General features: G+C 38.3%; 3 protein-coding genes across 12 annotated transcripts in view; 1 reads left to right on the top strand and 2 right to left on the bottom strand.

Annotated features, from left to right (window-relative positions):
• Positions 1-238: 238 nt before the first annotated feature.
• rnf167 (ring finger protein 167) lies at positions 239-7,219 on the bottom strand. 2 transcript variants are annotated; one of them, XM_044223731.1, is made up of 10 exons: positions 7,098-7,219; positions 5,225-5,355; positions 5,041-5,121; positions 4,813-4,950; positions 4,652-4,739; positions 4,455-4,545; positions 4,261-4,366; positions 3,714-3,807; positions 3,373-3,453; positions 239-2,874 (listed from the first exon to the last, which is right to left on the bottom strand). In XM_044223731.1, the coding sequence occupies exons 2-10, from the start codon at positions 5,327-5,329 to the stop codon at positions 2,450-2,452; spliced, it is 1,209 nt and encodes a 402-aa protein (XP_044079666.1). In that variant the 5' UTR covers positions 5,330-5,355; positions 7,098-7,219; the 3' UTR covers positions 239-2,449. The 2 variants fall into 2 exon arrangements, with proteins under 2 accessions (XP_044079666.1, XP_044079665.1); XM_044223730.1 differs by lacking the exon at positions 7,098-7,219 and adding an exon at positions 6,872-7,079.
• An 8,882-nt stretch (positions 7,220-16,101) lies between these two features.
• On the top strand, positions 16,102-18,315 carry LOC122888828 (olfactory receptor 52D1-like). The gene is made up of 2 exons (XM_044223729.1): positions 16,102-16,645; positions 16,740-18,315. Exons 1-2 carry the CDS (start codon positions 16,617-16,619, stop codon positions 17,710-17,712), a joined length of 1,002 nt encoding a protein of 333 aa, XP_044079664.1. The 5' UTR covers positions 16,102-16,616; the 3' UTR covers positions 17,713-18,315.
• Positions 18,316-19,604: 1,289 nt separating this feature from the next.
• The window catches only part of cnksr2b (connector enhancer of kinase suppressor of Ras 2b), a 31,313-nt gene continuing 25,731 nt past the window's right edge, over positions 19,605-25,186 (bottom strand). For all 9 annotated transcript variants that reach the window (XM_044223719.1, XM_044223720.1, XM_044223721.1 and 6 more), the window contains exons 19-22: positions 24,517-24,617; positions 23,941-24,424; positions 20,947-21,146; positions 19,605-20,857 (exon numbers count right to left, since the gene is read on the bottom strand). In XM_044223719.1, the coding sequence (XP_044079654.1) occupies positions 20,810-20,857; positions 20,947-21,146; positions 23,941-24,424; positions 24,517-24,617 (833 nt within the window). In that variant the 3' untranslated portion in view covers positions 19,605-20,809. The remainder of the gene's footprint in view (positions 20,858-20,946; positions 21,147-23,940; positions 24,425-24,516; positions 24,618-25,186) is intronic.

Below are 25,186 nucleotides of genomic sequence, written 5' to 3'. Positions count from 1 at the left end.
GAAAATTTCATTTCAATAGCACCTTTAAAAATATATTTACTGAGAAAAATGGTGACATGTTCAATACTTATTTTACCTGCTGTATACTGAAATTGACAAAACGTGCTAATAACTTACCCATTTGGTAACAATTTGCTTCATATTGGCTTTATCATTAAGGATGATCATGTATGACAAGCCATTGTAAGGAAAAGTGTTACTTTTCTTTTCTCATCTAAACAAAAAAGTGGCACCACAGTCCCATTTCAATATCATTTAATCTTCCACAAACCACACATTAAATGCAGCTTTCCACAGACTATTTAGACATTAAAGGATTCTCAAACCTGCTTTAAACATGAAAATTATACTTGACACAGTACATTTATTATTCAAATGTGATAAACTAGGCACATTCTAAAAGAAGAAAAAATGAACGATTTGGGGATTATATTTTTCCATTTGTTTCAGTTAAGTCTCTAAAATCGAGACAAAAAAAGTACAGTACAAAAGACATTTGAAGCATACTGCAAATAGGAAAACAGCTGTTATATTTTACAATGCAGTCTATATTGCCAACTAGTCCCAATCAAACATTGATAGTGTGGAGTCTTTTAATCAATCATCAGTAAAATATAAAGATGGAATGTTATGATTTCAGTCCGACTGATTCCCATCTTTAACACTCACACATCAAATTGCAACTTACTGAAAACAAATCCTCAGACACATAGTGTATATGCATCATGCACATGGTTTCCTCTGTTATCACATGCAGTCATGGTGTTTGGGGGATATGTTTGGTCCCTTATCTGATGTGGTATAGATATAAGTTAGGTTTGAAGTTGAGGTTATACAGTAGGACATGTTATTTTAATTGATAAAACATCTGGAGCACTCTTATTACATATGACAGTAACTTTAAAGTTAAGGTTACTATACATTAAAAACAAAAACTGTAGTTTTCTCAGATCAAGGATTTGGAGCAGTGAAACAGTTTGGCTAAGGTTTCTATTTGCACTGCTCTTTATATAAATCAACAGCCTAGACCCTGTCCAGCTCATTTTATAAAGCAGAGAAATATACCATATCTTGTATAACAGTGTTTGTCCAAATGTTCAGGTGCAAATCAAGCATGTCTAAGCTGGCTATCTGTATCATTACAAGCACAAAACACATGGAAACACAGGCTTTCTTTCATGTTCGTCGCGATAAAAACAAATGTGGAGCACATTTTCAGAGCAGGGAACAAGGTCAAAGCTTTCTGACCAGCAATATTAAATACAGCTAGACAAGGGGAAAACAGAGGAGTGTGAATCCTGTCCCTTCAATTTCCAAACATTTAATTTAACATACACATGTACATCAAGGCCAATGTAAGGCAATGCTCTTTTTCCCTAAAAAAAACCCCTCCAGGATCCCACAATTCAACATGGTTTCATTCTGTTGTGTAAAAAAAAAAAAAGGAAAAACATCCATTAAATGTTCATGAATTTATATTGCTGATTTAATGAAAAAACAAAAAGCTAAAACAATTCATAAGACCAAAACCCATTAATTCTCAATGTTACCATAACAACTGACCTTTAATGTGTTGCTATAAACCTGAGTTTGTTCAACTTGACAAACTGCATAAAGCTAAAAATATCTGTCTTAACCTGACCATAAGGTATTATCAATAACAATGTAAAAGCAGCAGAAATGTATAACATCATTGCAATATTCTATTATAGCGTAATTTACTTTGGAATTGGAGAAAAATCTGACATTTCAAAGAACTGAAATATAGCTTTAAAAATGTGAAAAGAGAGCTAAGGGGATTAAAAAATAAAATGAAGACAAACATTTTCCCCTCCACTTGCACATCCTTGTTAGGAAACGATTCAAAGCTGGGAAAAGGACTGTCAGATATAAAACAATTATGATTAAGACAACAGAGAGTCTTAAAACTGCACTAACCCTACTTAAACCTTACATAGGGAACCAAGAAGATTCACTTTAAGTGTGAGCGCAGAACTCATTCTGTTTAGCAACACAGGCTTCATCTACTAGAATCACTCTCATACTTATACAGCACATTAGATTACTGAGACATTAAAGTGGCCCATTCATTTTGTGCAGCACTAGTGGTTAGGTCATGTGGTGTGGTCAAGTTATGAATTACAACATGCATTAACAAAGGAGGTCTACAGACAAATATAGGAGTACTGGAGTGAATGTGTGTATAGAAGTGGGTTGATGCTCAATGTTGGATTTTGGTCAGACCGATCAATGCAAGTGCCACATGTGCTTTGACACCAACGCGTAGACCTCCTCTGGTTACTGGGTAAAATATTCTGTTACAATAAATGTCTAGCTAACCACAACTCTGCAAAATATTTTAAAGTACAGTGTGATAACACCATGCCTGATGACACAAAGACCCTTTTTTAGGTAAAACTGTTATTTCATTGCAGCTAAGTTCCAGCCATCAGATCTCTACTCTATCCCTACCAATAAGCTGAGCAGTGTCATCATCAGTGTGGTGCCTGTCCTCTCCTGGGTCATCGCTTTCTGAGTCTGTGTCCTCCTGGGGTGAGTGGTAGCCTTCGTATACAAGGATAGGTGAGTCGCAGTGCACAGGGGAGGCGAGGCACTGGGCAGTAGTGGTGGTGGTGGTAGCTGAATAGGCCCCTGGGCTCCCTGAAGGGGACCCAGGGTTGGAGGGCCGAAGCAGAGGAGTGTGCTCTGAGTCTGCCTCACCCTCTGTCCCTTCTTCCTCCCCACGTCCCCCAGTTTCCTCCTCAGACTCAGACTCGGAGTGGTCTTGGTTGTTCCGAGTGACGCGCTGTTTGCAAACAGGACACGTCTTCTTGGTCTGTGTGAGCCACGGGTCTACACACTTGCAGTGGTAGGCTGAAAAGCAGAAAGAAGAATTTAGAGGATTTTTAGTTGTGATGTAGAGTGAATGTACAGTTTGGGTAACACACACTGATTTGAGGTGTCCAGGTGGCATTTGGGGGGGGGGAGAAGACATAACCAGCAGTGTTTTCAGCTTGGCTGGGTGATGAGAAGCTGGTGAGGGATCATTTCTACTGGCTGATCTGTCTTTACTGTCTCAATATGTCTACAATGCAGGAGAAATTGGCCATTTAAAGTTTAGAGGAAAAGGAAAATGTTGTTTTATGAACGTTTTGATCACATGGAGTACAATATTGTACTTCTGAAGATACAATAGGTAGAGGTACAAATATTGACTTGCAAGAAAGGGTACATTAATTTTACTCCCTTATCAAATAGTACAAAAGCTTGTTGCTTCAAGTGTGGTAGATGTGCACAGTCTGTGTATCAGTATAGGTGTTTTCCCAATGTACATTTCATAATAACACTATAAACAACATATCAAATATTTACCGTGTGAACAAGGTAAAACTCGCAGCTTGTCTCCTTCTTCATACTCATCGAGACAGATGGCACACACATCATAGTCATCCCCTGAAACAGAGAAGAAAGGTTATCAACTTAAACCATTCAAAATAATGTGAAATATTATCTATTTAAATTCTTCAACTATTTTCTAGCCTGCAAATGAATAACATTTCAGCATAAGAACATGTTCTATAGGTAAAAAGCTCCACAGAAACTTTATAGACTTCAAATTCATATGCAAGGAAAATTTGATCATTGCAATTGGTTCTCAATATTTTTAAAAACAATGTATTACAGTAACAGTGAAAACAATATAATCTTGTTACCTTTACGGAACTTGTGGGTTGGAATCCGCTTCAGTTGTTCCTTGGACAAACGATTTTTCCTCATCCTTTTTCTGTACTGTACACATCGTACAATCTGAACAATACAAAAAGATAATGTTACTGATGGCGTGAGAATTACATGCACGGATGAGTTTGTTTTTTGTGTTCATGTAGGACCCCAACGCTCATAGTAAGTAAGAATGTGATTTGGAACTTAGGTTTTCAGGGCTTTAAACGTAATAAAAATATGTGTCTACTGAATAAATATAGCATCTCAACAGGAAAATTTGCTGGCTCTAGCTTTGCTGAAATACCATTAGGTCACTATTTTACAATATAAAGAGACATATTCAAGGCTTGCCCTTGCCACCCATGGTCCAAATAGTCTATCTTTGGAAGCTAGGTGAAAAATATGTATGGAAATTATTGCACAATTTCCCTTTCAATTTTTACAATTGTGAACTTCAAAATCCCAAAAGGTATATTAAAGAATGTGCTACATACTGAATAAACACCCAAAGAGGCATCACATCATATGCATACTTACCAAGACGACACACATCACAAGAATGATCATGCCAACTACTCCAGTGAAGGGAATAAGGTAGTATGAGAGTGGAAAAGCAAACTCCGGCTTGAGGATCACATAGGCCCTGCAGGCCAAAAAAAAGAAACAATGCATCAGATAGCAACATTATCATAAGCATTTATTTCTAATAACGTTGAAATGTTTTTACTTACCCTTGTTCTGGAATTATGAAATTCCTGAGAATTTGGGAGGCATAGTAGCTGGTGAATACAGAGGGGATTTCAATCTCCTCTGCAATAGTGTCTGGGAAAAAAGGAAATAACAAAACAAGATTTAAATTTGATGCATTTTAGTAAGATGGGGTGAATGTGTTGTTTGATATTGTGCACATTTTAAAAATGACAATTACCGTTGCTGTAGTTCATATTGAGCAGAGTGTCTGAATACATGTTGTGAACGATTGCAGCACTGTATCCAGCTTGCTGTGCGTGCAAGACCTGAAAACCAGTTCCTCACATTAGACCAGTTTGCTTCACAGACACTACCACGTATTCAATGTCAATTACTGACCTTTATATCAAAATTGCAATCATAGCGTCTGATGAGAGCGATGAATTTGGTGGTGTTGGCATCATAAGATGGTGGCAATGGAGGAGGAGGGTCTATTGCCGTACAGCCATTAAGTGGACGAGGCACCACCAAAATTCCCTTTCACACAAAGAAAAAAAAAAAGGTATTATAAAGGACTATGACCTATGTTTTTCTGTATGCACCCTTTCTCCAATACTGTTCTCTCACCATTAGTCCATCCTTAGGAAGTGGGGTGCCAAACAAGGCAGGCAGGTCCTCAAACAACATGGAGGTCATATTGCTATAATGCTGCCAAAACAATATATACATAAGAAATTACATAATCATTTTGAGGAATCATGTTTATAGCTAGAGCTTATCAAAGTCTATGAGCAAATTCAAGATTACTTACAGCATAGATATAGGCATGTGTGGGTGAGGGAACCAGTACGCTGAAGAAAACCATTATAAGGACACTCCATCGAGCTCCCACACACAACACACTAAGGTGAACCATCCTTAGTCGCTTGCAGTTGCACTAAACTGTGAAAAAGATATGACAGTAGCACATCATAATCAAGAGTGAGTAATCAGTCACAACCAGAAGGAAAATGTCTCAGGTCTCAGGCTGAACTTGCAGTTTGATTACAGTCTGGTATTAACATACTAATGTGAATAAACAATTGAGGTGGTAAACATGTGTAAATATGCACTTGGGTATGCAAATAAGAAACTGTAAACTGGCTCTCCAGCATGCATTAACATGTACTCTATTGTCATGGAGAACCAAAGCAAACATAAACATCAACTTCCAAATACATAACATTTATGAGCTTCGCATCAGTAGTAGTGTGAAGACATTGTTAACAAAAATGTCTATTTACATAAAAGTGCATTTAATAAGGAATTCTGCATAGGTCCTTACAGGTTTTTACTACAACTGTGTTGCTTATTTTGTTTACAAATCCAGGCAAAATAATTGTGGGTTATTAAAATCAATAACACTTAAAAAAATAAAACTCAGATCAGTAATGCAGCAATATTCTACTCCCATGTAGAGAGATCTCAGGACACCCAGGATTACTAAAGATTGTCCACATAAGAGAATGCTCAAAAATTTAATTGACAGTCTCTTTGTCCGCTTTTACATATGTCGATTTGATTATGAGTATCTCAAAGCATGATCAACACAAAATTTACATTTGGAGGCCCTTACAGTCTGGTGCTATAAATACTGCGCAGAACCAGATCCTGACGCCAGATCTGGTTAACCCTGCTGTTTTTGAATGCATGTAACAGTAACTTATTTATGTACAGAAAATGAGTTTTATGAAGCAAACTGCATCAGGATAAGGTCAAATAAGTGCAATGCTCAGGTTATTTGCCATAGTAGACAAGATGTTAAAACAACAGTTAAGGACTGTATAGGCTACTTTATGGCACTAGTTAACTACTAATTAGCCCAATGTACTGCCTTGTGTTTGTAGTAACATAAAAACATGCTGAAATCCACTGTCCGTATGTTTAATCGACGTAGCACATTTTGTTGTTGCAGCTGCCTACAGGAAGTTACTGCTGTTGTGTTGCTACTATCGCAATGCTAAACCTGTTAATTATGTAGCTGGCTAATGCTGTTTCCTCCTGAGAAACATTATTTAGCTACTTCTACTCCTGGCAGGCGATCAGTTTGGTACGTTAAAGTACTCTGACCCGCTGGACTTGCATTAACATTGAACTAGGTTAGTTATAACCCCAGTTATTTTGAATGGTCCATGCACAAAATAAATTAAAAAAAGATATCAAAAGTCATCGGGGTAGCTAACTTAATGTTATTGTCTGTAGTTAGCGACATACCTAGTATCCTGCTAATATCGGCACCGTGAAAGTTGTAATCTAAAGTTATTCCAGTCACCTCACTCGGGTGTGAAAACGATTAAGTTTCCTTACAACTCTAGCTAATTTCTCGACAATCATATTATTCTTCAAGAAAACGACAATGACGGGGAGGATTAGCGTAACGTTAGCTGACGTTTGGCTAGTGTTAGCAGACGTTACATACCAGTTACGTTAACTCTTCTCCGTGACAGATTACTATATGTCTTCTTTGTAGTCCGTGTACATCGTATCATACACGGTTAGAAGTTTATAAACAAATACTAGGTTTGTCCACTGTAAAGGAGACACTTTGCCTGTATGTTCGGTTGCGTTAGCTTGCTGCTAGGTTTGTTTGTTATTGCTTCTTGCGACCCGGTTCTTCTTCGTGTTGTGATGGCAGATTGACTCACCAGCATCCTGACCCACAGCGCCACCAGCGGCAGAAGGACAAACAGCAATGGACTGCCTGACCTGCAGGCATCATGTTCTCCACCAAAATCATGCACAGTGCACGCTCTTGGCTTTCCATGGCTGACGGACGACCACCTGTGGTTTAAATAAATCTGAAATGGCTAATTAAAACCTAGTGGACACAAATGAAAAGATTACAGGAACTTCTGAAAGTCTGTAATTATGATATCTTACAATAGAGTGACAGCATTAAGTATATCTGAAGAAGAGATTTCAAATGCTAAGGATTTCAGGCTGCATTTAATGGAAACAGAAGCAGACAGAGACAGACCGGTTTCACTGCATTCAAATGAACAGGTTCCAATCAGTCAGTTCTTATTATACATCTATGGTCAGGCCCCTGGCTACAGACAGCATCCACAGCTATTAATTCTAGTAACTTTGTGGGCCCTCTTCACATGATGACCGTGTATACTCAGTCCCCCTTTTCCCCACAGTCCTATGCCCCTGATGGTACCAGTTGAGTAAGAAACTGAAGGATTCTTCAGTGAGAGTACTAAAGTAGGCAGATGCAAATACAGCATACAGGCTTACATATATCCAATATACATTATGCTAATTGGCAGTACATCTTATCTTCTACAACATCAGTTAGATAATGGCCCTAGTTAGCAGCAGTAGTGTCAGGCTGGCCAATAGATTATGAAACCGTTCTTCTCCAGGTCATTTGTGCCAGTGCACATCCTTCCATTGCAGTAGCAAGAAAAATATGAAAAACTACAGCAATAAGAGAGTCATCAAGAAGCCACAGCTAGATGAGCCTTTGGAAGACAACCTAAAATTGTAATACATTAGTCCATATATAACGTTTCAGTTCAGTTCTTTAAGATGATGGAGATGAAGGGCAATGACATTTCTGAGTAAAGAAAATGAAGTTTGAGGATACTGACAGGATCATGTTATTTCCTGTGATGCTACCACACACCAATCTCTCTTGTAATGGGAGTCAGGCAGCCTGTGGAGTAATCCCTCTACTGCCAATGTCAAAACCTAACCCTCACTGCAAGGCGTGATGCCCGCTGCTGTAGTTATATTTTTGTGAGGTGTATGATGAGACAGTGTCCTATGCTTTATGATTCTCAGCAGAGTCTTTCATTTTAAAGAGGAAATTAGTCCTTAATTCACTTGGGGAGTCAATTTAAAAATTCACATGCATCTTTAGTCTTTCTATCAAGAGACAAAGATGCTTTTCAGAGAGAATGGACCAACCTGTTTACTGTTGACCAGTGGTATCATAATATGCACAAAGTCATTACATCCCCTAATACAAAAGTGTAAGATCTGTCATACAACAGTGACACGTTTGCTCATCTTAGAGCCTTAACCATTAGTGGGGCTGATAATGTAAAGTTTTTCCTCCTCGCAGTGAAGCTAGAGAAAGGCCATGCGATATGGTTAAAGACTAAACCAAAAGAATAGTGTCTTTGTCGCAGCAAAGTGTACAGTACAGTGAGGAAGTGTGCTGTCTGAACAACTTTAATCTACCAGGTCTGTCAACATGTTCCTCCAGCTGAGTCTTAAATGGGTAAATGTCGAGGAAAATCACACACTTTTCCTGCTCCCAAGCTTCCCAGCAGGGAGCCGCTTGCCTTTGGGAGGTATAATGACCTCATCTGAGAGTCATACCAGTATAACAGTTTCTGTAGACTCTGGCTCCCAAAGCTGAATGTACAGACCTGGACCTACAGGGTCCCACTGCACCATCACATAATCATGTCACTAAATGAAGTAAGAATGATTATGTAAAGATAATGAAAATAAATGTAACACCTGGATTTGATATCAAGCAATTAATTTGCATACAGCAAGATATGATGCAAACTGCCTAACGAAAAGAAGGATTAAAGTCTTAAGCTGAAGATCTCCACAATGTTTGTTGTATATAATAGTGTTGTGTGTATTATGAATATTCATTTATGTTAATTAATTATGTAAAACTCACTCACAGTTATTTTTCTTCCTCCCTTTAGGGCAACAGCAGCCATCTTTAACAATATGACTCAACATACAGTAGCTCACACACATATCAAGCCGGCCCCTTCTTTTGTTTGGTTGTTTTTGCTCATTTGCATTTGTTAAAGTCTGGAATTCAATTACGACTGGTGAATGAGCCTTTGTTGGAAGCCTTGATGACACATAGTAAGTCAGAGAGTGCTCAATTTGATCCTCAAAACCAGTTGACCATTCATTGCCATTTGTACCAAACATTTATAACAAACATGGTCCTTATGCGCAGTAAGGAATGTATACTCTGTGCCATGTGCCTATAATGCATGCAGCTCTGGGGCAGACCTAAATAAAATCCATGTGAGATTTCTTCACCTTATAATTTTACATTTCTAATACATTACTCTTAAACTGAAGATGCTAAACTGTGAGTCCATTCATTGTGCGTCCTAAAGTGCAGGGTCCTTGCATTCTTCTTCCAATAAAAAAATGCGGCTAATTAAATTAGAGCAACACTGATGAGAATAGATTCAATTTGCCTTACAAGTGGCAGTCTTTCTGCCCAACAACATGTTTAGTATGTATAAACAAAATGAATGAAAGACAAAGGGCTGTCAACCAAGTAGATTTATGATTTTCGATAAAATGTCAAATCATATTCTGACAAATAAGCTACATGTAAAAAACAAAAACAAAAAAAACAAAACAAGGAAGTTTAAGGTAATTTTTTTACTCCACCTCAGCCATTTCAGCTGCATTAAAATCAGCAAGCAGTTAATTTAACATTCCAGCCATCATTTCCGCCAGGTTACATCAGAGCAAAAAGACAAATAAGATCCTCCACAGTGGTGTTGTCTGTCTGTCTCATTTTCTGTGACGCTTGGCAAGTCTTGGCTGAATGCCATTTTTCAGGACCACAATGACGGACTAGACGTGCGTTCCTATCTCATGGCATTGGCACTCATAGAAAATGAGACACGCAGCACCTGGGAATAAACAAGAAACAATGTATCACATTTCATTAGCAAAAAAATATCCACAATATATACACATGTTGCGCCTGAACATCAAAACTTACAAGAAGCCTTTTCCACAGCCCAGAGGTCCAAAGATCAGTTCTGTTGGGAGGCAAACCTTTCTACACATTCCACTTAGACTGGGGCAAGACCATGGAAAGGATGCAGCCTCATTCTCCACAACTGCAATGACGATAAATATTGTGGCTATGTTTAATGTCAAATTATTTTGCTGTAAAATGACGTAATCTATTTAAAATCTATAATCTCTGGAAGTGTGCAAATGTGCAAATTTGAGCTGCAAAAACGTGCAGCGATATTATATCAAAACTTACCATTAAGCAGTAAGACAACCAAGAGCGCCAAAACAACCACACGATAAGAAGTCATTCTTGCGTCTGATACTGTTGCTCCAAAATGAGGATTAGGCCTGGGTCTGTTTGTATTTTGGTCAGAGGGGAGGAGTGAAGATAATATGAAGCAGCGTACTGGTCACTAGGTTTTATATTATAGAATTATAAGCATCCTTAAGAGAACATGCTTTTCTTAATCACATAAGAAACCTAAATCCCTGTGCCCAACTCGTGACCAAGTGTTGTCACGAGACAAGAGACAAACATTCCAAAGAAACTTGTTTTTCAGCTGATTTAAAACTCATGCACTTCCTTAACCCTCATTGCTTTCTGAGAGTGAGGACATAAGCACAGAGGCCAGCTTTTTCCATGTCAAACATCAGGGAAGGCAATTTCTCATAAACTGTCAGTAATGCACCTATTCCTGTAGAGGAGAGCACATTTGTAGAGGGGTGCATTTTTGTAAACAGCATTAGCATTTCAATTCCAGGTTCAGCATAACCTTTCTCACAAACAGAAATAAAAACAGAGCTATGAGAACTGTAACATTGGTGACGTACAAGAGGATGCCTGGCAAGGGTTCAGGAAAGACAGACATCCTTTCTTTGGACAGATTAACCAATGGCACTTACAGTATATGCTGCGACCTGTAATCAGTTTCCTCGCCTTGACTACCACTTTGTAGAGACGTTCAGGTTAGGGTTTCGACTGACTTATTCAGAGGCTCCTTCCAGCCACCATCGCCAGCATCCTGAATGTTCAACCCTGCAAGGCCCCCATATTATAAAGCCTGGTCAGTGGATTATTCCCATTGGCATCTTGTGTAAGTGGAGGACAACTGTTGACATAGCCAGAGCAGTCCTCCACATTGGCCTCGTGATCCTGCCAACTTGAGGACTTTGGCCTTTAGCCAGGTGTTAGACGGGGGCTCCTTTGAAGGGCCTGTCACACAGAACGCAACAAAGCCACCAGGAATTGCCGACACCTCCCACACTGCAACTTGTGGCCAGATCAATCATATTATCGAACCAGTTTACTACTGCTTCCACTCATATTTTTTAGGGTCACCAGTAAAGTAGAGGAGCAGCTTCTAAATGGAGTTGTGTATCACACGTAAAATACTAGTCTACAGTTTAGATTTATTTACAATAAATGCTGGTCCCAGGTGTGACTGGTTACCTTGCCAAGCTTTCCTACCCCTTCCAGGGCACAGTTAATCTATTTCAACTTTGCCCTCCGCAGTACCTGCCCCTAACCCGTCACCAGCCATATCCTTATAGCCTTAGCCTTATCGTACTCCTAACAAGGGATTTGCTTCTTCGCATAGAAAATTAACAGAAAGCACTTCCACCAAACTTGCCAACTTTTTCTACCCTTATGCATGCTGTTAGAAATAGTCAACAAGTCATTTGTGAAGGATGGGTCCAAAGCTTTCCACAGTATCAAGTTCAGTTGTACTCATACATTTTATGTAAAACAAAATAAAACAATTGGCAAGACACAGTCAACACCAAAGTATGACTGGGTGGTGGGAATAAACCAATTTAATGAGATGCACAGAAATAAACGGCTGAACAAATTATTGCTGTGATTTGCATTAGCTCAAAGGTCACAACACTTCTGACACAGTTTCATCAGTGTTACATCAGTGTTCTCCAAGGGGAGATAAGTCATTACTGTTTTCCTTTCATGCCTTATCTCTATTCTCAAGGTGCTGTCCAAAGAGGTCTCACCTGTGGTAGAACAGTGGCGTCTAATTGCTTTCTAGAGGAATGGAAACACAAAGTGGACTAATGACCTCTAATGAGTGTGTTTATCCAGTTATGGCTTACATCATTGATGCTGAAAATGTTTCAGCACTTTTGCCTTAACATATGGATATGATCAGTGGTGGTTCTTGCTGGTAACCGCATACTGTACCTTGACACACAAATACATTTTTAAGGCATTTTGTGGCATTTAAATTAGCGGTGCATTACTTACTGATTCATGTGATTCATAGAGGACACATGGAAAAGAAAAAAGAGAAATTGTAACATGTAGAAAAAATTAGGTTAACACTTTACAATGTTGGTGCACAAATATGCATTAATTAATGCGTACCAGATGAACTGGTGCATCTGTTTATTAGGTTACCTAATGCAAACATTAAATACTATTAACAATAAAACTCTTTATTAGTTGCTGATGTGGTAAACATAAATGCATGGCTTATTTCTTCATGAGTCATACACTCATGAACTCATGAACTCATGATTATCTGTGCATTAGTTAGCATTAGCATTAATGAATGCATATATGTGCACCAGTATTGTAAAGTGTTACCCAAATTAGAGTAAAACTACAACAAAATTAGAAATGTTTTATACACAAGCTACTGATATTCACTATTGCAAAGTGATGTTACAAATAACAAACACTGAATCATAAAACATCAATCATCACGCATGCACAGTTTGACAACACAACTGCATTGGTCAATCCTCTAGTTTTTCCTCTGATTCTGGCCTTGCCTCAGCCGAATGGACAGAAACCAGTTCTGGGGCAGCTCCTTGTGATCTGAATCCCCGATCCTTTAACTAGCTTCCAGTACTACTTCATGCCATCTGACTTCCCTCTCACACGGGTGATTGTGAAGAGATGCTGCACTGATTGTGTCTTATGTGTGCTCTGACGTGTTTTGTAGAAAGCACAACCTCCTCATGTGGGGTATGGCTGCCACAACGGCCCTCTTTGAGTCTGTGTATTGGCCTAATGTTTAGTTTTTCTGAATCCCTCTCCAGGTCTGTGGTCAGTTTTTGGTACAGCAGACCTCTAGGAAAACTTATGGCCACTCTCTGATCATCCCATAGGCTGTTAGAGGTTCAGTTGTCACAGACAACTTGTCTGGGTCTTGGTATTTCACCTTCAGTAGTATCAGAAAATTGTAATGGCTGGTTAGCACACATTTACAAACACAGGCTAGGTGGACTACTGTATACTGGGCATTTTTCTGATGATACCAAAACTCAGACTAGCTGCTAATGTCAAACTGTTTACAAAATATTTATAATGAATATGTGAACAAGACAAGTATAGTCCAGAAGTTCAGGGATTTTTCAAGCCTCATGTCAGAATGAATGTGATACTTTGTAGAAAGTGAAAAGTAAACTTCAGTTCACTGTGAAGCACTAAAGTGACTCCTGAATAAAATGTGCAATCTGAGCTGCAGCTCTTATAAGCATATATATATATATATATTAGTCATTCACACATTCTAAGTACACCCTTTGCAAAGGTGTCTAAATCTATATCAGCAAACTGTTTTGTCTTTTCTTCACCAAACACTCACATGAGTTCAGGAGTTCAACATACTTTGATAATCGTGGTAACAACACTTGTCCACCTTGAGCAATGTTAAAAAGCCACCGGTTTAAGCAGCACACTCCGTTGCATGGAGAGGAGGATTACCACCGAGTAACTGTAGACTCCACAAGACTTCCTGAATGTGTGCTTCTGTACTCTGACTCAGTAACTTTCACAGATATGTCAGTAATTAAATTGGTTTATAGTTGAGTAATCTTTGCCTGCAACTCAGACTCAAATGCTTCATGAAACCATTAAGTCTGGTGTAAATTCTAGATGATGTTTGGTACCATCCAATCATTAATACTATCTTCAGTCATAAAATGTAACCCTTTAAAAATCTCCACTTTCTACTGCTATAAAAGCATTGCTTGTCCTATTTCTATGTGGTTTTCCTGACCATATTACAAAATGTATGTCATATAATGCATTTATCTTTTGGCAAGTAAAATTGTGTTAAATTTCACTAAAGGCAAAACTCTTTCTTTTTTCTTTGATCATATAGGATTGTATTTAAATTGTATTCAAGTTAATGTTGAGTGATCAAACAATAATATTCTTTATTAGTAATGCTCTTAATGAAGTGGTTACTCTCACAAGGTCATCTGGATTCCCTCAACCTGTGCTGTCCTTTTTTTCTGCCATTGAGTGTTTATATTTATGTTATGATAAACAAGATTAAACTATAGATCTTGTAATTTAAAGCTGTGGTTCAAATTTGGAAGTGGAAAACAAAAATGCATATTTTTAAGCATTTCAATATGATATACAATTGTTGAATTTGATGATATTAATTGCTTTTGTGGTAGCAAAATGTTTATGTTTATGTTTCATACTTATGTTTCAGACATAAGATAAACATGCTCATTAGAGGTCAGTGTTTTGCATCCCCTTGGAAGCAATTAGGAACTGCTTCATAATGAGAGTGAGATCATACCTGACCTGTAAACAATACCTGGAGAATAAATGACCTTGGTGTAATTGTGATGAAACAAGTGTAAACACAGGTTGTTATCAATATAGTTGATTAGAATTACTAGAATTGCCGCCCTGTGGTTGTGTGCCTCCGCCAACCAGTCAAGTTGCAGTTTACATCCATGTCTGTCCAGACTCATAATATATGTAGTGAGTACTTGGAAGGAATTGAATAAAAGGTATAAAGTGTATTTTTAGGCTAAATAGAAGTTATCACTATATTGATGATACATATGTATGATTCCAGTAAATATACATTGTTGAACTGATTAATGAGGGATTATCATAGATGTATTGGCTAAACAGGTACACATGTACTTGATTACTATGTAAAGATGGATTCTTATAGAGTATAGCTACACAACATGTGGTGCTTTTGTTTTCGCCTGGCATTTTAGATGCAAAGCCTCTCTATGAGCTGTAGGTGAAACTCACTCATTCACTCACAGGATCAGGATTAGCTAGGCGCGCTCCAATACGTTGTTTGAAGTCACGTGATTCCAATGACGCTCAAAATTCAGAATGAGGCAGGAAATGAAAGGCAGAATGGACGAGACGGCGGAAAGCCCGTACTGTGCTAGTTTTTGTTTTTTCATTGTGTCGTCCCAGTCAACGTGTGTGTGAAATCTGTAATCGCCCAATTCATTCTTAAATTATGACTAAAAACCTATTTTGATGTCCCAATGACCTTTAACCTTTGAGTCAAAAGTGTCACTCTCCCCTTCTGTTCCTGAGTTATGGTGTTAAATAATGGACATTGTATTTCCAGGACATTATAATGTCACAGTGAAGTTAACCTTTGACCTTTTTGTGTAAAAAAATGTCATCACTTCATTGTTGTATCCCAATAAACATCTGTGTGAAATCTGTTTGTCATAATTACCGCATCAATTCTTGAGTTATGGCCAAAAATTGTCATTGTCAAGGTCATTTTGAGTTTACAGTGACCTTGACCTTTGAGTCAAAAGTGTCACCAATTCATTGTCAGACCAACTGTAAAATATGGCCAAAAACGTGTTTTGTAAGGTCACAGTGACCTTGACCTTTGACCTTCAACCACCAAATTCTTCCCTTAAGGTGTTCCTGAGATATCGCTTTCACGAGAATGGGACGGACAGACGGATGGACAACCCGAACATATGTCTCTGATTCATTAAAAAGATTAATTTTCCAATAGGAGTGATCAACAATTAGGATTTTATTCTGCTAAACATTAAAGTAATAAAACTTACTCAATTTACAGACAAACCAATGTCAAACTAATTTTGATGGATGAGACCTTAGGAGGGGTGCAGCTGTGTAATGGAAGTAGAAACGGGACTCAGCAAATACAAACATGCTGCAGATCAACAACATTACTTTATATTCATGTAATAAATATACAAATATCAATTAGATGGTAATCTGCATGAGAGATAAAGAAAAAGGAAAAATATGTGGTTATAATAATCATCCGCTTATAGTGATCAATTTGACCTGGACAGACGTGATCACTGTAAGAGGTTTCCACTGTATTTCTATACAGTGTCAAGTTCAATTGACCTGCAGTACACACTTTAGCAAATTATTGGAATTAACCTGAACATCTCCAGTAGCATAGAAAATGTGTGCATTTTCTTATTAAATTATTTTTATTTATTTTTTGCCATGTAGAAACCAAACCGAACCAATTCATGCTGTCACACCCTCATTCCTCGAGTTTGAATTGTGGGATCTGACATGTGAATCCTGTGAAATCATTGGCACGGTAGGTAACAACATATGACTTAATTTCACAAGAGAAGAAGTACAAAGACTATAAAAGCTGCTCAGTGCAGGTGAAATGCAGGTGAGGTGGGTCTTCACACAAAGGTAAAACTCAGTTCATCTCAGATTGTCGTGTAAAGTGCAAAATTGTGCAGTATATTCTGGATTGCTCAGATGCTTTATGATTAATTTGTTTCAGCATGACAAATTTCTCTGAAGTGACATCTTTTCATCTATCTGACTACAATGGAATGGAGAACCTGAAGCCAATGTATTTCTGCATTTTCCTGATTATATACATAACCATTGTTGCTGAAAATGTAGTGTTAATCGGAGTGGTCTATCATGAAAAAACCCTGCATGAGCCAATGTATTTGTTGCTGTGTAACTTGGCTGTGAATGGTCTGTATGGAAGCACTGCTTTACTGCCAGCAGTACTGAGCAACATACTGTCACACTCATATGAGATATCACTACCGTTTTGTCAGACACAGATCTATGCTCTACACACATTTGCCATCATTGAATTCACAATTCTAGCAGCGATGAGTTATGACAGGTATGTGGCCATTTGTCATCCGCTGCTTTATCATGAAATGATGTCACAGAGAGTTGTTAAACTTATTGTATTTACGTGGCTTTACCCCATGCTGGCATTTCTCATTGTTTTCATTTTCACTCTTCAGCTGCGGTTTTGTAACAGAACCATAGAAAAGGTGTACTGTTTTAATTACATGCTGGTGAAACTTGCCTGTACAGATTCATCTATTGTTAACATAGTTGGCCTACTATCTGTAGCTCTGTACACACTTCCACAGCTTATTATGATCTGTTATTCATATGCACACATCCTGAGGATATGTGTATTGTCATTCAGCAAATCCAAAATCAAAGCCCTCCGGACCTGCACCCCCCACCTACTATCAATAATGAACTACTCTATCGGGTGCTTTTTTGAAATAGTACAAAGTCGGTTCAACATTAGTCACCTGTCTTACCAAACCAAGTTGTTTTTATCTCTGTACTTTCTGATATTCCCACCCATTCTTAATCCAATAATCTATGGTTTGAGCATTCAAGTCATAAGGGTACAACTGTTTAGGCTTTTCAGCAGAAAAAGCAGGCAAGTAACAAATAATGTAGCCAAGAGGGCTGTTGTTATTGCGCGTTGAATAGTCTCTCCATGTTGTTTAATCACATTTGCCATCTCATTTACTAAAACAAAACCAGACCAGCCAGCAACCGAGAAAAAGATTTGGAGTGTTGAATTCATGTCATGCCATGTGGAATTCCTTAGCAGGCTGAAGCTCAGGCTTTGCGCATATCACAGCAATGTTGTAAAGACATATTTTTCAGTGTTTAATACATTTTATTTGGTTTACTGAAGTAAATTTATCACTGGAGCTTTAAAACACACCTTCGTCTTTCACACGTTGTCCTGCCTGCTCTGCAAACTCTAAAGTGACCACTGTTTAAATGCAAAAATGACTAACGCAATTGTTTTGGTGATGGCAATCTAACATTTTGGTTAAGTGTATGTTATCCTCCTTGACTTTTGACAGGTTTTATAAACACTCTTCTTGTCACGATGAGCTGAGAACATGAAAATCTGTTTTTGCTATGACTGAAAACTTGTATATGAAGAGTTTATTTGCAAAAGATAAACGCCATTCTTAAAATGAATAAACCAACACAAGTTGATTGATATTTTATATATTAGATAAACATTTTTTATATAATTTGCTACAATTAATAAAGCATAAACATTCCAGTCACTGCTTGAGATTTTCCTATCATTGCATCATTCGTCTGTTTTGCCTCCTCTAAAAAAGCATTTGATGAGGGTTTCTTGATATGAACCAAACATTTATATTTGTGCATCCCGTGTGAAATGTGAAAAAATGTACTTCAAAGGAAAAGAGATTAATTTACGTGTCAGTAACAGTGTATAGTCAGACTACATGACAGATCTCCTACCTTACAATGTACCATTATGTACAGTGTATATCACAAGACAAGATGGTAATATAAAGGCCATTAATATGGTATAACATCTATAGAGAAATTAAACTATGGCTGTGAAAACTGGCTAATTCAGTGTGCTCTATGTGTTGTATTCTATGTTGCTCTCTGTCTATTTGTGCCAGATTGTGCACAGAGATAAAGATTCAACCAAAACAATAAACTGGCTTCACAGAAAACTAATGACACTGAAGGACACATGCCACCTTTACAATAATCAGGATACTCATATCTATGCAACTATTTTTCTGTGATTTCCTGAATGACTGCAAGTGGCAGCAAAATGAAAGGAATCTTTTCTCCATGCTTTGTGCAAGTCATCTATATTTTGTCAACAAAGTCATGTCTGAAAACATAGGTTACGTATTCATGAAGAGCATGACTCGGCGTTAAAGCTGCTGTAGCCTACATCCTCTCACACTCAATACTCCCACCCAAATATTCCTGGTAGCCAGAATCACTGGCTGTCATCCAGGAATTCAAAGAGAATAGTTACCTTCCTAACATATCCTACATAAATAAAGTTTATCATTATTATTATTATTATTATTATTACATTTAAAATGTATGTATATATATATATATTTATAAATATATATATATTCAAAATGGATCCGGGGCTGAGAAGGTCAAATGTCTCTTCTCTGTGTGGGCCTAACATGGTGCAGTTGTACTGTCATTATTTTTGTATCTGGAGTGAACCTTACCTTACAGGACTGCAGCAAGTTATTCACAGTCTGCATCTTAAACCAGTAGTGATGGAAATATGAGATTCCCTTTTGGATATTTGTGTACATACTTTCACTGCAGATAGGGCACTAGTTCCTGTGTTGATCATCTTCTGTGTTATTCTTTGTCAATTATATAATTTACCATGTCCTACAGAATAAGAATGCCTGAGGCTTCATATACACTGTATGTGTATTATATTTGCATATTATTAACATCCTCTGAGTCAACCTTTGTTGGGCTCCCTGGTAGGAGTAGTGTCTAAAAATAGTCATCTAAAATGTGATTATGAGAAATAATATATAACAATGGGTTTTACGTTTGCCCATGCCATACTTTATTCAATAAAAAAGTAATGTAGCTACAATATGGCACACTTGTGCAATGTCAGTCAATTTCCAATGGCACGGTAATATGTTTTAGTTATACAAAGCATGCTTGTACATTAAACACTTAATAAATACATCTATTCCTCTTTTTGTGGTGAACACTTAAAAAAATCAACTTCTGCAATATTCTGGGGCAAATTGTAAAATAAGTCTTAAAAACACAACGTGGCGGTGGGGGGGATCGACACCAGTATTCTGTCAAACGCACTTAGAAATACAAAACTGTTTTACAAACAATTAGGTTGACGGCATGCATACAAAAATAGACAACTATTCTGATCATTCCTTTGTAATTTACAATACTAGTTCATTATTGCCAAGCGTTATATTCCTGTGCCCCGGTTTCGAGGAATAGCTTGCTTTCTACATCTTCTCTCGTCTCTCTTGGAAAAGTACAATGTACATTCACAATCACTGAGGCACAGCACTTGATTTACAATTTGTATAAGTACCCCAAAACATTGTGTAGTCACTGTTGTTGAAGTAATGTAATATTAAATATATATATATATATATATATATATATATATATATATATATATATATATATATATATACATATATATATATACATATATGTATATATAAGCGTAACACCCTGTACACTCATAGAACAAACATACCCTTTAATCATATACACATGCATAACAAAATGTTGTGTACATCCAAAATAGCTTTGCTTTTAATGCCTCTGTCACACTTTACTGAGCGGCTGTACACAACTCCAGCATAATGTTCAAAACGATTCAACAGAAGCGAGGGGAGGTGGCCATGCATGTGAGCGATGAATTACAAAGCTCTGCGACAAGTCTTGGACGCAGACGCAAAGTGCTTACTTGTCGGGAACCCTGTGAGTCTACGAGTTATTTTATCAAGCCAGACACCTTTTTTTCGCCTTCTGTAACAGCCCTCATCTTTAAAATAAAGAGATCGGAATCGAGAGGGACACCAAGTCTTTGTGCTCCTGAACGGTGAGCGAGGTTGAAGGAGCAGTAACAGGAAAGGAGATGTAGAGCCGAGCAAGTAAAAGAAGGATTTTGTCTTGGGTGCCTTTTATCTCCAGCAGAGGGATGCCGGCTGTGTGAGGCACAGGCAGAGGCGATACGTTTGAGGTTTAATCAACTGATCCTCACCCTAAAAAACCCAATGACCGGTTTGTGTCTTGAAGAGGGACATTCTGTAAGGAGGTGAAGGTATCAATTAGTAATTAGCCAATAAACGACACACTTAAACACACACATAAATGCTCAAAACATGTTGTTATACCTTAAGTGAACTATGGAGGATCCGTAGACGATGAAGCTTGTCATTGAGCAGTGGGTCATTCACTCTGCGGACAAATGAGCGCTTGTACTCCAGGCGGCTGGCTGATCTGTGATCAGCCGAGGTGGACAGACTGGTCTGCTCCAGAGCCCGATACAAATCTCCCAGAGAGTCTGCCTGCATCCTGCAGTCCCGTCCATGGCCTGGCAAGAAAGACAAGCAATCATCAACAAAGATTTTACATTAAAGAGACAAGTGGACTGCCAAGACATGAGGTTTAAGAAGCAAACAGCCTGCATACAGAGAATTCTTCTAAATTCACTCCTTTTTTAAACTGAACAAACACACTTCAGAGATACAAACATTAGCAAAATTATTTTAGCAGTGAATCTCTCACCAGTCCACCATATGAAACTGTAGGCAGCCTCTCTCTGCCCACACGTTCACATGAGCCGATTGTATGCTACCTGCCCAGCATGAAACGGCACAGAGCCGAAGCTAACAATTTGGTGGTGAAGGGACTCAAAAATATAGCAAGTTGACAGCGACGTCAGTGGATTTTCTTGAGTAACCAGGACATTTTTTCTGGAAAGAAATGTCGCTGTTGAGTTTTTCAAATGTAAATGTTTCATGCTGTGAGCATCACAAAGAAATTGCATTCACCCCTGGGGCGGTTTTAGTGTTTTGAGGGCCACATGCAAAGACTGAAATGAAGCTCTGTCAGCTCTGTTTCATACTGTGGTGGATGAAGTATCCAGATTGTTTACATAAGTACTAATACCACATTGTAAAAATACTCAATTACAAGTACAGCATTGAGAAATGTTACTTAAGTAGAAGTATGTAAGTATAATCAGGAAATGATTAGTTTATTATATAAAAGTATAATCAATGCAGAAAAATTGGAATGTTAAATCATTAGATCACTATTACTCATGCATTAATGTGTAAGCAGCATTTTACTTTTGTAGTTGGTTGAGGTGCTGATTTTTAAATATTTTATATAGGACTGCAACTAATTTTCAGTATGGATTATTCTGTTGATTATTTTCTCGATTTATCGATTGTTTGGTTTGTAAAACTTTCTTTTCTTAATTTGATTAATCAGTTATTAAAATAGTTAAAATTTTCTGTCGACAGACTAATCGATTAATCAACTAATCATTTCATCTCTAATTTCATATACTGTTGGGTAGTTTAATCTATAACAGTGCATCCTATTTTCATAAGCTCTTCATATGTTTTGTGTGCAAAATCTTAAGTACAATATTTCCTCTAAATTGTAGTGGAGTAAAAGTAAGTAGCATAAAATGGAAATACTCAAGTAAAGTATCTATTACTGGGTGCACAGCTCATACAGCATTCTAATAAACTACCAGGACTTATGCCTCCTGTTTATATACACTGCCCTCTGTTGGCATGATGCTAACACTACACTAGTGCTCTGAATCTGTTAGTCGTCCATCTATTTTTTGTTTTGGAAGCAGGGTGGTGCCTTCTGATGCTTTGGGGCTGTGCTTTGAAATGTATCATGTTTTATTTGCCGCCTGTTTTGTGTTTCTTTCTCGTCTTTCCAGGCAGTGGTGGAGAGAGTGAACAGTAGAGCAATAGATAAATGAGGACAAGAAGAGAGGACCCTCAGGCGTGTTTCTTTATCCTGTTCAGAATTCAACATTAATATGGGCTGAAAGGATTCCTCCTCACTTCACCATTCAAACACTGCCGAGAGGCACAATGACATCTCGATCGGGCAAGAGAGAGAGAAGAAAAGAGAGAGAAAGAGTGAGCATGAGTGTGTGAGAGAAAGTGGACTGCCAAGATAAATCACTATCAAATAAGATACTAAATTTCATCTCATTTAGACAACTGCCCTGGAGGTCTTCGAGGGACGGCAAATGGGCTGGCTTCAAATCCAATCCAATAAAACAATAATAGCGAGTAGTCAACCTCTGACATTTGCTGGCTCTGACTGTCTGTTAGCAGCTTTAATAAAATAACTGGCGGCAAGCAAGCGCACTTGCTCAACACTATGCAGATGAAAAGACTGATCTGCATGTAACAGTCAGCGGGAGAGGTGGCTACATTTGGAGATTTCAGGATGATCTCAGTAATATTGTTGAGTGTGTGATACCTTCATTTCCTCTAATGAGCTACTGCGGTGGTTCCCCGACAACCCTGTCAGATTATCTCAAGCACCCCCTTCATCAACACCACACATCATGTTCCAAATGTGTTCATTTGAATAGATTTTTAACTGGATGTTATTTAACACCGTTGATTATATAAAAGTGGATATTATTACACTTATTTTTCCATACAATACATAGTGATAATAGAGTTGTCGATGTTGAGACTTGGTGTCTTTTGTCTTTGTATTCAGTCAAACTTGTATTTGTACCAGTGCCACTTGAGTGGCAGAAGCTGGACATTTCAACAGTTTCTCCTTTATTTCTAGCGATCTATTACTTGCAGTTGGTTTATACTAAATATCAGTCAATTTGTAATCTTATTTGTGTGTATTTTTTCCTCCTAAACACAAATATGTCATAATTTGTAATTTTTCAATTTAGCTTAACTACTTCACATTATTTCCTAGTAGCCCCAGACAACTGCAGGAGTACTCCCTGGGGTACACGTAAGCACAAACGAATTGTTTAGTGTGAGCATATTTCTGGCCTAAAAAAGAAAATAAATAAGTTCCATCATTATGTGTGTGATGTAGAGTTGCAAATAATAATTATTTTGATACTTTTCTGTTTGTTATTAATGTATCCTGTAGTCAGAAAATGGTGAAAAGTGTCCATCACAATTTCCCAAACATTTAACTCAAATGTATAATTAATTGTCAAAATTGTTAGCGATTCATTTTCTATCAATCAACAACTGATTAGTCGACTGATTGTTTTAGTTCTAGTGTGAAGCAATACACTGTATTCTTTAAATGTCTATGCTTGTAGTAGATGTGAAAAGATGTAAAACAGATTCTGTGTGTCTGACCAGTGTCTCTGGCTCGGTCCAGCTGGTAGTGCTGGGGCTCTCTCTGATCGGCGGCGGTAGCGGCCAGGATAGCGTGGAGCCCGCTGTCTCTGGGTAGCGTGAAGCTGCGGGGTTTGCCTCCCGCCTCTGAGTCGATACTGGCCCTGAGGGGCAGAGGCAGGGCTCTGTACTGTTCTTGCAGCAGGCTGCGCTGTGCGGGCAGGGTGGACTGCCTGCGGTACTCCATCGCCAGGTGGTCTCTGTCCTCAGATAGCAGGGTCTCCACCACCGGAAACGTCTGGAGGTAGTGCATCCTCGCATTGCTCTCCATCTGGTCCTGCCATGAGTTTCGGTGGCTGTTCGTCTTATGCCCTGTGGAGACGCCGTTGTTGCTGCTGCTGCTGCCGTCCTGAGGCTCAGAGTGGAACTCCTCATGAGAGGAGGGGGACTGGAACGTGTCGGAGGAGGAGAGATGGCCACGTTTCGGTGCCAGGTAGGGACTCACCTAAACACAAACAGACAGTTCACAAGTAAAAAAAGAGACATCTGCTACTTGGGGTGATATTTGTCTATTAAACTACAGGCTGACAGACTCACTGAGGACGCTCTGGGATAGGTGTCATAAGGTGGTGGCGGACTGTCCTGTTTGGGCATCGAGGGCATCTCCATGTCCTCATGATCGCTCTCACTCCAGTAATCTGTCATGAATGAACAGACTGTGTCATGTTTTTATGTCAATAGCAGAATCAAAACCAAGCGCTTTAAATGCAGCAGAAAGGAGAACCTTTTTAATAACCTTTTATTTAAAAAAAGCACTCACACCAGTTAGATAGACTGAGGCTTGTTATGGCTTATGAGACTTTAGTTTAAAGCTGGTACAAATCATATACATGTACAGTTTATGATAGATTTATCTTCAGAACTGCTGCGTCAGGTCAGAAAGATCAGCTCTGCCCGTGGATGAGTGTTTTGAAAGGTGTAGCTGCAGTGTCTGTGTGGTGTAGGTGTGATGTAAGTCCAGGTCTAATTACTGTTGAGTGTGAAGAAGGATGCATCTAAGATGTGAGAACTTCCTGTTAAGTCTTCTGGAGGTGTTAAGGGTCTAATTTAGCAACTTGTCTGTGATGGCTGAAGCCCCCTCTTCATAAAACCAACGACAAACCTGATCTCACCCGCCCACCTTTGCAAGGTTTCTACATAGACTCCTCTAAATAGCACAAGGGTTAGTGACATTATTTCCTGTTCATTTGTAAGAATCCAAAAAAGA

The sequence above is a fragment of the Siniperca chuatsi genome, linkage group LG14 (assembly GCF_020085105.1).
Source record: "Siniperca chuatsi isolate FFG_IHB_CAS linkage group LG14, ASM2008510v1, whole genome shotgun sequence".
Classification (NCBI taxonomy): Eukaryota; Metazoa; Chordata; class Actinopteri; order Centrarchiformes; family Sinipercidae; genus Siniperca; species Siniperca chuatsi.
This window is presented reverse-complemented; position numbering and strand designations above follow the sequence as displayed.